Below are 11,764 nucleotides of genomic sequence, written 5' to 3' on the forward strand. Positions count from 1 at the left end.
ACATACAGAAACAAAATTTCAGGCAATGATGTTCTTTTGGGCTGAAGGTCAAATTATTACTTGTGATTAGATGACAAATTGCCAACTTCAAAAAGTCGGTGCCTATATAATGGTATTTGAGTTGAGTTTAGGGTGGTCCTGTCTTAACTCTAAAACAGCCTTAGTTAATGAGACAGCGCTATGTTCTATAGTTCTCAGGGGTCTTTTCTACCAAGATCATGGCTGGAGCACCACATTTCATGAGACCTTGGTTGAAAGGATTTCTCTTTTACAGCTCAACTAAATGAATCTTAGGCTGAACCAGACATAAAAGTAAGCCGAGTCTGAGTGTTAAGAGTCTAAATGAAATAAGACCAGACATTGGCCTCAAGGAAACTGTTCTCAGCCTTGCCATCTTTCCTTCTTGATCTATCTGACCTCAAAGGAGAATTCCAGCAACAAACATGCTTCCAGACAAGTGTCAGAAAGGGCAGCAAAAGGTGCTGTACTGGCTGGTTTTGTGTGTCAACATGACACAAGCTGGAATTATCACAGAGAAAGGAGCCTCCCTTGAGGAAATGCCTCCATGAGATTCAGCTGTAAGGCATTCTCTCAATTAGTGATCAAGGGTAGGAGGGCCCACTGTGAGTGGTGCCATCCTTGGCCTGGTAGTCCTGGGTTCTATAAAGAAGCAAGCTGAGCAAGCCAGGGGACATCTCTCCATGACCCCTGCCTCAACTCCTGCTTCCTGACCTGCTTGAGTTCCAGTCCTGACTTCTTTTGATGATAAACAGCAAGTGAAAGTGTAAGCTAAATAAATCCTTTCTCCCCAACTTCCTTCTCGGTCATGATATTTGTGCAGGAATAGAAACCCTGAAGGTGCCATGAAGCAGGCAGATTGACCCCACCCCCACCCCTAGGACCTGGAATCTTTATGCCCCTTCAGTATCCAAACAATCAGAATCTGCTGAAAACATAACACTTTTCCATAAAAGCAATGTCTATGGCTCCTCTATGAGCTTCAGGTTTCCTGCGGTTTTACAGTCACATGAGGGTTCAAATCCTGACTCTGCCATTCATTGCCTGGATAATGTGGCAAGCGGTCTAGATGGCTTTGGGAGCATTGTACTCTACACTATACATAAGGCACTTGTCTAGGCCTAATATACAAAGACTCGGTGTTTATCTTTCACAGGTAAACCCATCGAGAAAGAAATCGCAACATTCTCTCCATAATTCTTCCTCCCTATGAAAGAAGACATGGGTTGACTCGTAACTTGCCACTGATAAAACAGCATACTAGCTGACCAGTTAAACACACATTCCTCTATCCTAAGAACCCACCTTGAAAGTACAGCTATCTAGTGATCCAGGACATGGAGTGCCTAGCACTTGCTCCCCAGAGCGCATTTCCAGGGAGTATGGCCCTGCATCTGCTTCTGATGGAAGAGACCTAGGGACAGAAAATGGAAATCTTTAGGAATAAAAAACCAGGAGTTCCCACTTGACCACTTCACACTCCCTGCCTGAATTTGTAATGTGGAGTTGAGTAAACATCTCTATAGTTCACCATTCACCACCCAGATCTGCTGCTTACTATAACTGCACTTTAAAGCTGAGTCCTCACCAAGAGAGACTGTACTGCTGCTACCACTACTACCACCTCCTCTTCTTTGTCATCTTCATCTTCACTGTCCTCTCCTTTGTCTTCATCTTTGTCTTCTTCTCCTTCGTCTTCTTCTAAGTCCTTTGAACTTAATTTAAAAGGCCCTACTTCTCATAATTATGAACTCATAGGACTTGAAAAGCATAAGACAAGCACTTCAACTAAGAAATTGTGAATACATTCAAGGACCTTAAGGAGGATATAAACAAATCTCTTAAGGAAGTCTATGAAAACACAAAGAAGTTGTGGAATGAAATAATGAAAACAGTTCAAGATGTGAAAATAAAAAAGGATCACTAAGAAAAACCCAAACTGAAACAAACCTGGAAACAAAAAAGTTAAGAAGTCACAAAACGTCAGAGGTAAACCTCAGCTACAGAGTCCAAGACATGCAAAAGAGAGCCTCAGGCACTGAAGGCAAGACAGAAAAAAATGGATACCTCAGTCAAACAGAAGGTCAAATCAAAAAAAAAAAAAAAAAGAAAGAAAGAAAGAGAGAGAGAGAGAGAGGAGAAGGAGGAAAGAGAGAGAGAGAGAGAAAGAAAGAGAGAGAGAGAGAGAGAGAGAGAGAGAGAAGGAAGGAAGGAAGGAAGGAAGGAAGGAAGGAAGGAAGGAAGGAAAGAAAGAAAGAAAGAAAGAAAGAAAGAAAGAAAGAAAGAAAGAAAGAGAAAAAAGGAAAACTTTGAAGCAAAAGAAGTCTGGGACATCATAAGAAGACTAAATTTTATCTAATAAATATTTATTTATTAAATGTAAGTATTGACTTATAAGTATATGTATATGTATAAATATATACATAAAATAAATTTTTAAAAATACTAAATAAGCCAGGCAGTGGTGGTGCATGCCTTTAATCCCAGCAGTTGGGAGGCAGAGGCAGGCAGATTTTGGAGTTTGAGGCCAGCCTGGTCTACAGAGTAAGTTCCACAGCAACCAAGGCTACACAGAGAAACCCTGTCTAAAAAAAAAGATAAAATAAGTAATAACAGTGGAAAGAGAAGAAACATAGATCAAAGACATAGAAAAAAATTAAACAAAATAAAACAAATTTTCCCCAAATGAAAGAAGGATGAACACATCAAGGTACAAGAAACATATAGAACAAAAACGAGAATTAATAGACTGGACCAGAAAAGAAATGTCTAAATGTACAGAATAGAGAAAAGATATTACCAGCTACCAGGGGGAAAGGCTTAGCAGCAGAAACATTGGAATAACACCTGACTTCCCAAGGAAGACTGGAAGCCAGGAGGGCCTGCACATAATTTCAACAAACTCTTAGAGATGACAGATGCCAGTCCAGACTACTATACCCAGCAAAACTACCAATCGCAAAAGACAGAAGAGGAAAAACACAAAACAATAAAACAAAAATTTCAAGCCAGCCCTACAAGGTCACTAGAAGGAAACTTTCCGTCTGAAGAGGTTAACTCCACCCAAGAAAACACAAATAATAAGTAATCTCGGAACAATATTTCAAATGATGGGAAGAAACTTACAATATAACAACACAATAACGGGAATCAATAGACGCTGCTCACTGATAACTCTCGGCATGTATGGTCACAGACTAATCTACTGGATTAGAAAATAGAATTCACCTTTCTGCTGCATCCAAGAAATGTACCGTACTGTCAAAGATAGACATCACCTCAGAGTAAAAAGATGGAAGAAGATAATCTAAGCAAATAGACTGAAGAAGCAGGAAGGTATGGCCACTGTAATATTTGACAAAGTAGTCTTCAAACCAAAGGTAGTTAGAAGAGATAGGAAAGAATAGTATACACCTGTCAAAGGAAAAATTCACCAAGAGAATATTGTAACTCTAAATAGTTATGCACTGAACACAATGGTACCCATGTTCATAAAAAAAAAAATACTACAACTGCTAAAATATCAGTGATACTGGAAGACTTCAATACCCCACTCTCACCAGATTCATCCAACTGAGAAACTAGACTCTGACCAATAGACAGGTCATCCAGACAAAAACTAAACAAAGAAATACTAGAGTTAAATAACATCATAAAATAAATGGACCTCGCACCTACTTACAGAACATTTCACCCAAACACAGAAGAGTATATTTTCTTCTCAGCAGCTCACCTATCTTTCTCCAATACTAACCACATACTTGCACACAAAGCATATCTCAACAGATATAAGAAAATTAAAATTATGCCCTGCATCCTATATGACCACCGGAAAATAAAGCTGGGTATCAACAACAACTGAAACAGCAGAATGTATACAAACTTACAGAAACTGAATAACTCACTGATGATTGAAAAATGGGTCGAGCTAGAAATCAAGAAGGAAAGTAAAAGCTATTTAGAATGGGAACTAAAAGACAGCATACCTAAAGCTATGGGACACAATTAAAGGAAGTTCTAAGATGCAAGTTCATAGAGCACTAAGAGCATACATTTAAATATTGGAGAGATCTCATGTTGGTAACTTACTAGCACACCTGCAAGTTCTAGGACAAAGGGAAAAATGACACCCCAGAAGAGTAGGTGGCAAGAAATACATAGAATCTGTTTTTAAAGTCACAGAGGAGTTAATAATTAATTATTTATGTATGAATAGATCTCTTCCCTCCTTTCTCATGTTAGATTCCCTGACACGCACACCCCCAATAGACAGCCATCCTCCTTTCGATCAGGTTTAGTTCCTGACTGCACAGCACCACACATATAAGAAAGAAAGGTGAACATGTATGCATTGTTTCCCCTGTGACAGGTTAAATGACGATGCTTCCCATTTGTGAATTGCTCATGTATCTCATGCTGAGATCTTTATCAGACTGAGCTTGGGGGCCCCAAGGGAAGAGTTAGGGCGAGAACTGAAGGAACTGAATGGACTTACAGCCCCATAGGAAGAACAACAATACCAATCAACCAGACCCCCAGAGCACCAAAGGACTAAACTATCAACCAGGGAGTACACATGGAGGGACTCATGGCTCCAGCCACATATGTAGCAGAGGATGGCCTTATCTGGCATCAATGGGAGGAGATGCCCTTGGACTTGTGAAGGCTTGATGCCCCAGTATAGTGGAATTCTATGGAAGAAAGGCAGGAGTAGGTGTGGGGGGGGGCACCCTCATAGAGTCAGGGGGAAGGGGAGGGAATAGGGGGGCTGTGGAGGGGAAACTGGAAAGGGGCATAACGGTTAAAATGTAAATAAATAAAATGACCAATAAAAATGTTTTAAAAGATTTTTTTAAAGAAAGTAAAGAAAGATTGTAAAAGCCAGACGTCTGGTCAGAGTCTGCTATGGGATTTTGTCTCCTAGTGATGTCAGATGCTACGCCCATAAAGTTTCACCAAGCCTCACCAATGTGACTACCCAAATGTGAGCCAAACAAAGACAATAAGCATGTCAAAGCAAATGGGGGAGAGCCCAGGAGATCTCAACCCTACACAGAGAACTATAGGCACCTGAAGAAAGCTAAGAGTGGGAGAGACTGTCTTCCAGGAAAAAACACACCATCTCCTTATCCAGTGCCAAACCCTGAAAACATGCGTACGTACAAGTAACATTATACAGCCTGAGCAGGTAATATTTAGGTGTGTGTGTGTGTGTGTGTGTGTGTGTGTGTGTGTGTGTGTGTGTGTGTAACATTAATGGGAAAAGAGGAGCATAAATTTGAAAGAGCAAGGGAAGGTCTGTGAGAGTGTTCAGAGGGAGGAAAAGCAATGTGATTATATTATATTATGATCCCCAAAATGAAATTAAAGTAAAACAGACAAAATGTAAAGTTCTACAGACGAAAAGGCCATTGATGAGTGGTGGCTTTTGCTTGTGATACTGTTAATTTTTGCTTTCTTTCATGTGTCTTTTTTTGCCATAGCCAGACCTTTTTTTCTGTTTTCTCCTCCAAGAGAGATTAGAGGAAAAGAATTTTTTAAGCATATGAGTGTATCCACAGAGAATGTTTTTACAGTCACACCTGATAATTTTAGTCACTGCAGGAGTTTTCTAGCATTGCACCCAAAACTGCTAAGCAGAGCAAAGACTGTTTGGCCTGCCAGGTTTTATACTTTAGGCAAGTGTACCTCGTCTGGCATGTCACCACAGGCAAATCCACGAAGGCCGGAGAGACGTCACAGGGGATCCTCAAGGTAGGTATTGCCACACTCACCAGGTCTATCTGCAGCTGAGAGCCATTGTTGGGGTAAAGAATACTTCTATCCAAACCTAAACACAAGGAGAAATCTCAGGCTGCGAAGACAACGCAGGGCAATGCAAATATTGGCCACAAGAGGGCAATGTAAGATATTGCGTTTGCCTGAGGATAAAATTAATCCTCATTTCCAAAGGCAATTACACTGTTTTACAAAAGTTCTATGAGCCTATAAATGTTTTCTCCCCCTCTCTCTCTCTTCATGTCTGCCTAATCCCTAGGAAAGAGCATTTCATTCCTCCAAGTTGATTTGTGCTATGGTGGAAACGGGCATGGTAAGGCATGGTTTAGGGGTTCCTAACAGAATCACTTGTAAGGGCAACTGCCAAGAGGGAGTAGTATTCCTATGCTGTCCACTTCCATGTTATTTCGTCTTCACAAGCATCCCACCGTGAGGATGTTGATGCTACAGTGGCCTCTGCTGTGACACTGACTACTTAGCATCTGCAAAGACAGAGATGGGTCTCTGTTCATCTGTTCTTAAACAAAGAAGCGAGAATTTATAATTCTTTGGATTTTTACATCAATCAATTCAACACCCAAATTCAGGAAAGCCCAAACCTACCGTCAAATACAACTGTGATCCATGTTCCTCCTGCAAGGCTACCTTCTGCGGGTTCAAACTGGAAACTCGAGTAAGGCTCTATCAATCAGAGAACATGTCGGTTGTGAAGGTGATGTACAATATGGTAGCACATCCAATACTTTAAAGCAGACTTTAGGGTGTACATACAATCCACTGGCCAGATGAAGCACGGATCAGTGGGCCCTATTACCAGAGTTTCTGGTTCAAGGTGTTCACTTCTATTCAGGCATTATTGGTCCAGAGAATATACCTTCAGAGTCCTACTTTAAGAAAAATGGATGGCTCTCGTTTTACCAATCCAGGATCCCAATGTTCATCAGGACAGTCCTGAATTTCTGCTTCCCTTAGAAATAATCTCAAAGATATGCTTGAACCCACAATGCCTCTCTTCTCTTTTACACTCTTTATTCAGACGGTCACATTGAAACGGAAAGGTTACGACTTATATTATATATTCCTACTTCTTGGGAAGAGGAGAAAACTTTTTTTTAAAAAAAGTTTTTAACGCTTTTTTTCCTCCAGTACAGGGGAACACCAGGGCCAAGAAGTGGAAGTGGGTAGGGGAGCAGGGGAGGGGGAGGGGGGATAGGGGACTTTCGGGATAGCATTTGAAATATAAATGAAGAAAATATCTAATAAAAACTTTTTTTAATTTATTTTATGTGAGTATGCTGTTTCACTCTTCAGACACACCAGAAGAGGGCATCAGACCCCATTAGATGGTGGTGAGCTACCATGGGGTTGCTGAGAATTGAACTTAGGACCTCTGGAAGAGCACTCAGTGCTCTTAACCACTGAGCCACCTCTCCAGCCCGAGGAAAAACTTAAGATGTGCCTGATTCCTTTCTTCTTATTATTATTGTATTCGAGTTTTCTGCTTTGAGCTCTTCTGGGTATATAATCAGAATCAGTCCCCAAATGCATCCAAGGCAATCATGATTTTTGCTTTGAATGATCATAGACAGACTAAAGTGAGAGAGTTGTAGAACTTCCTTTAGGAGACAAAGGGAGTAGGAACTTTAAATACTAGGTTACACCTGGTTTAATAACATCTTGAAGATATTCCCAGATATGTCTTGGTCAAGGCAAAGCCACTTCCAGGAGGCTAGCAAAAATTACTCAGTACCTCCATATGATAATAAACAAATCAAGTGTTATGTGTTATCTGTAGAAACCTGTTTCATTTCCATGTCAAGAAATTCCAAGGGTAAACCAGGCATTGCCTGTGAACTAGCCCAGGGCATTATGTATAAAAACCATTTAGGTAGCTCACTACACACCTAAGACTGATGGAAACCCATTCACATCAACATGTCAGCCACATCATACAGTTCTCAGACCCCGGAGATGATTACATACTTTCATTCGAAAAAGACAAAAAGTATCATAAGAAAATACAGATTACTAAACTCAGAGAAACCGGAAGCATGATTAGAGGAAAAGTGTAATTGTAATACAAGCAACCATTAGTCACCAAGACACAATCCCTTAGGGAAGATAGAACAATGAAATCTAGTAAGAATTATATCTACTAGCCCAAAAACAAGGACTATAGAAAAAGTTATTAACATTTTTGAAATATTTGAATTGTAACAGTAACCCCTACTGGCCATTAAAAGTTGACATATCTATTTATAACAATTTAGCAGGAAAACCAATTATTATTTTAGATCCGAGAGCAGATACTTCAATACTTCTTTCTAAAATGATGGCTTCACTCACATTCTAAGTGAGCAAGTAAAACTTGTATATGTCTATAGTATAAAAGCAAGATAATATTTCCTTTACTACTAATAGTTGTCAAGGTAACCTAGTGGTCTGATCTGCACTCTGTTCAAACACTTTATACTTACTTGCTAACAGTAGTACTTCCATACTCAGCAGAGAGACCAGCCAGGCAAGCATCATGTCCAGTTAGCTCAGCTCTCTTGAGATTCCTCAGATATTAGAAGCATTTTTAGGGTTGATTTGTGCCATGTAGTTTTTGTGCCTTATAAAACATAAAGTGGAAAAAATTCTGCTTTGCCTGTGTACTATCAATGAGTTATGTTGAGACAGAAAATTAAAGAGATTATTTAAATGTAGTGCTAGCCCAACAAGTATGGCTCTAACTCACTGAAAAAGACTCCCTACCTCCTACCCCACCCCCACCCCTACCCTCCAACACACACACACACACACACACACACACACGGCACATGGAGGCCATTACAGAAAGCCACAAATGGTGAAAATGTAGAGAAGAGCTGCCTCAGGGTGCCCAGTCCAAATAGATACATCTACAACAAAACCCCTACCCATAAGTCTCTGAGAACATAAAGAAAGAGGGGGCAAAAAGATTGTAAGGTCCAGAGGACCAGGAAGTCTGCTACAATGTAGCATCATCTAGATATGACAGGAAAGCCACACCTATGAAATCTCAACAATATGGCTGCTTCAAAAAGCCCTGGCCAATGACAACCAGTTGACATGCCAGCATGGATAAAGGAAAGTACATGGGGACCCTCTCCTAGATGAAAAGCTACTGGCAATTAAAAACAGATGACCTCATCATATTGTATTTACATATTTATCCACATATATATGTAACAATAATAATTAATGAATAAGAAGCTGTGTGGGAGGGGCTGGGCTGGAGAGAGTAAGGGAAAAGGAAAGATTTAATTACAATTAAAACAATTAAACAAATATATAATTAAATGATGTAATACTATCTCCTCTAGAGGCACCTACTATCTTTCTAGGCTCAGAAGAGAATCAGCATACAAGAAACATTATAGAAAACCACCGCTCACTCATCTTGTCTCAATAGCTATTTAATGCATGTTTAAACCAATTCACCATTGTGCAAAAAAGGTAATCTTAAGAATAACTTTTAGTTATCTGGGCACTGGTAACCAGTCAGGGTTCCATGTTGCTTTCTCATACCCCAGCTTCCCTTCCTATGATGGTCAGATTTGAACCCTACATGATAGACACATTGTATTTCTTGTTAGCAATCAAGCAAGGCTTCTATCCGCTGATCTCTACCTCGGCCATTAAATCTCTCATGGCTTTATCAGCTTGTTCTCCAGTAAATCTTTCCTCAGTAGTCTCTCTCAAATTTCCCGTTCACACCCTAGGAGCCGAAGCCAGATACTATCTGTGTGCTGTCATGCCAGCCTTGCCTCTAGAGATCACTCTGAAACAGTCCAGAGACCAGTTATCCATTTCCATACAGGTCATAATATAAGGGCCTGATATAGTATTCAAAGACTTAATTCTTTGATACATTTTTAAATACCACACATCTGATTTTACAGATCTAGAATAAATGGCTTTTTCTCCATGCTGAAGGAAACAGAATTCACATAGCCTGGCCCTATGAAGGCTGAGAGTTCCTCTCTAACACCAGGCAGAAGTGAATAGACAAATATTCCTAAAACTCTAGCTCTGAGGGTCTCTGAAAGTTTGAAAACCGTAATGAATAAGTCCATATCATTACATATACGTTAATGTAAATTTCTACAAAAACACTCAATGTGGTAGCAGTTACAACCGTTTCAGAACGCCCCAGTAGTTTCACGACAAGAATGTCTAGCAATGTCTGCCTGCCCAATTGTAGTGAATTTATCATACAGGTGTGTCCTGTTTAAGATGGCCCAAAAGAGATAATAACTTCTATTTAGTTCAGGACTGGGAAAGTTTATTACATACCCAATAGATGCTGAACATTGTACTGGAAGCCAGGGGAAATAAAAGTCTGTCCTTAGTCCCCAGCAAAGAGGAGGCGTGGAGTCTTTTGAGGTTTGAAAGGAGTGTTGATGTTACCAGGTGTCCTTTTACCTTGTAAAATTTCCTACACCCTTCAGTCTATTTGTAATTGAATTCAATTTACAAACATCCAGCGTTCAAAAGTGCATGTCCTACAAAAGCACAACAGGAGCGAGGATTCCATACCTAGCCCAAAGGCACGGGACCCAGCTTGCATGTTCTGCCAGGTGTGCAGGCCAATCTGGGCATACTATTTTATAATAATTCATCTTAATGTCCGGCCCCATGCTTAGAGCAAGCATAATAACACCCCACTTAGAACAACAGAAATAAGCACCCCACAATGAGCTCCAATAAACTTGAAGTTCAGAAATACCTATTTTTTTTCCTCCAAAACAAAACAGTCATATGAACCATAAATGTCACTTTGCTGGGTGGGGATTCATTCAAGTCTGCTCATCCTTCCTGGTGATCAACACAGTGTCCAGTTTCTTTTAAGGGGAATGTTTCAGCCACAGAGACGTGCACTGTGCATTGAGTTTAGTCCTCTTCCTGTCTGCGTTCTCTTTCTTCTGCCCCTCCCGCATCCCTCTTCTCTCAGCATCCCCTCCTCTGGGAGCCTAAAAGACAAGTTTCCGTGCTCTTACTGTGGACCTCCCACTCCCACTTCCTTTTGCTTACTGCAATGACAGTGGGAGATGCAGCGCTAGAAAAGGAAGTCTTTTTCTGAATCAAACAGTACCTGATGCTGTGTCAGCCTTGTGCCTCAAATGAGAGAAACCGTCCCCTTCTAAACGAAGCCGCGTTATTCGGTGACAGGCCAGCCTGCAGCTAGCTAGCTAGCTAGCTAAGATGCAGGTAGCTCACTTCCTGTTGGACTGGAACTCACCTAACTCGCTTGTGTCCTGGCTAAACGTGCACCAGAGTGAAAGTTCACAAATGACCACAGGGCAAGTTTAATAATTAACGCGAGCCACTTAGAGACCCAAAGAAAGGGCTGCTTACATTTTTCTCCACTTACTGCATGTGTCTCAGACAAGAATTAAAAAAAAAAAAAGAAAAGAAAAGAAAAAAATAGTCTAGCCAGTGTGACCAGTGGGCACTCAGTAACTGAAAGGAGGTGCCAGAAAGACAGCCAGTGAGCAGAGACCCCAGCAGGAACTTACATGCTCCATGAGTGCTCTCTGCCTGATCCTGCACCCTATGCTATGGGCTTTCAGTGGTGGTCCACTACACTTGATGTCTTATTGGTTTCAAAAATATGGCACAGCCTGGGGTTCAAAGGTCACTAGAGTAGATCATTTCCTTCATGGAATACTGTTGCTGTCTTGTGCTTGCTTTTTCTGCAGGTTCAGATATATTTCCTTTGTGTGCATCTTCAGGCCAAGGCTACTAACAGCTTATACTATTGCTAGCTTGCAAGTTTTTAATACCACCCCTTTATGCCTTTTCTAAATCTTGGCTGCCCTTCTAGAACTAATCCCTTTAATAATTTTTTATCTCAAATATGCCTTCTATTTCCTATTAGGACTCTAAGGTTATATATACTCTGAGAGATAACTAAGTTCCCGTATTGGCAATATACAGTTCA

At 40.5% G+C, this 11,764-nt stretch overlaps 1 protein-coding gene across 4 annotated transcripts in view; it reads right to left on the minus strand.

The window, feature by feature from the left end:
- Nucleotides 1–11,087, minus strand: part of Pkhd1 (polycystic kidney and hepatic disease 1) — a 560,304-nt gene extending 549,217 nt beyond the window's left edge. For 3 of the 4 annotated variants that reach the window (XM_011238384.3, XM_006495521.2, XM_011238385.1), the window contains exons 1-5: nt 10,916–11,087; nt 8,274–8,410; nt 6,400–6,477; nt 5,707–5,848; nt 1,324–1,432 (exon numbers count right to left, since the gene is read on the minus strand). In XM_011238384.3, coding sequence (XP_011236686.1) covers nt 1,324–1,432; nt 5,707–5,848; nt 6,400–6,477; nt 8,274–8,328 — 384 coding nt within the window. In that variant the 5' untranslated portion in view covers nt 8,329–8,410; nt 10,916–11,087. The remainder of the gene's footprint in view (nt 1–1,323; nt 1,433–5,706; nt 5,849–6,399; nt 6,478–8,273; nt 8,411–10,915) is intronic. The other variant, NM_153179.3, reaches the window with a different exon arrangement.
- Nucleotides 11,088–11,764: the final 677 nt, after the last annotated feature.

The sequence above is a fragment of the Mus musculus genome, chromosome 1 (genome assembly GCF_000001635.26).
Source record: "Mus musculus strain C57BL/6J chromosome 1, GRCm38.p6 C57BL/6J".
Lineage (NCBI taxonomy): Eukaryota > Metazoa > Chordata > Mammalia > Rodentia > Muridae > Mus > Mus musculus.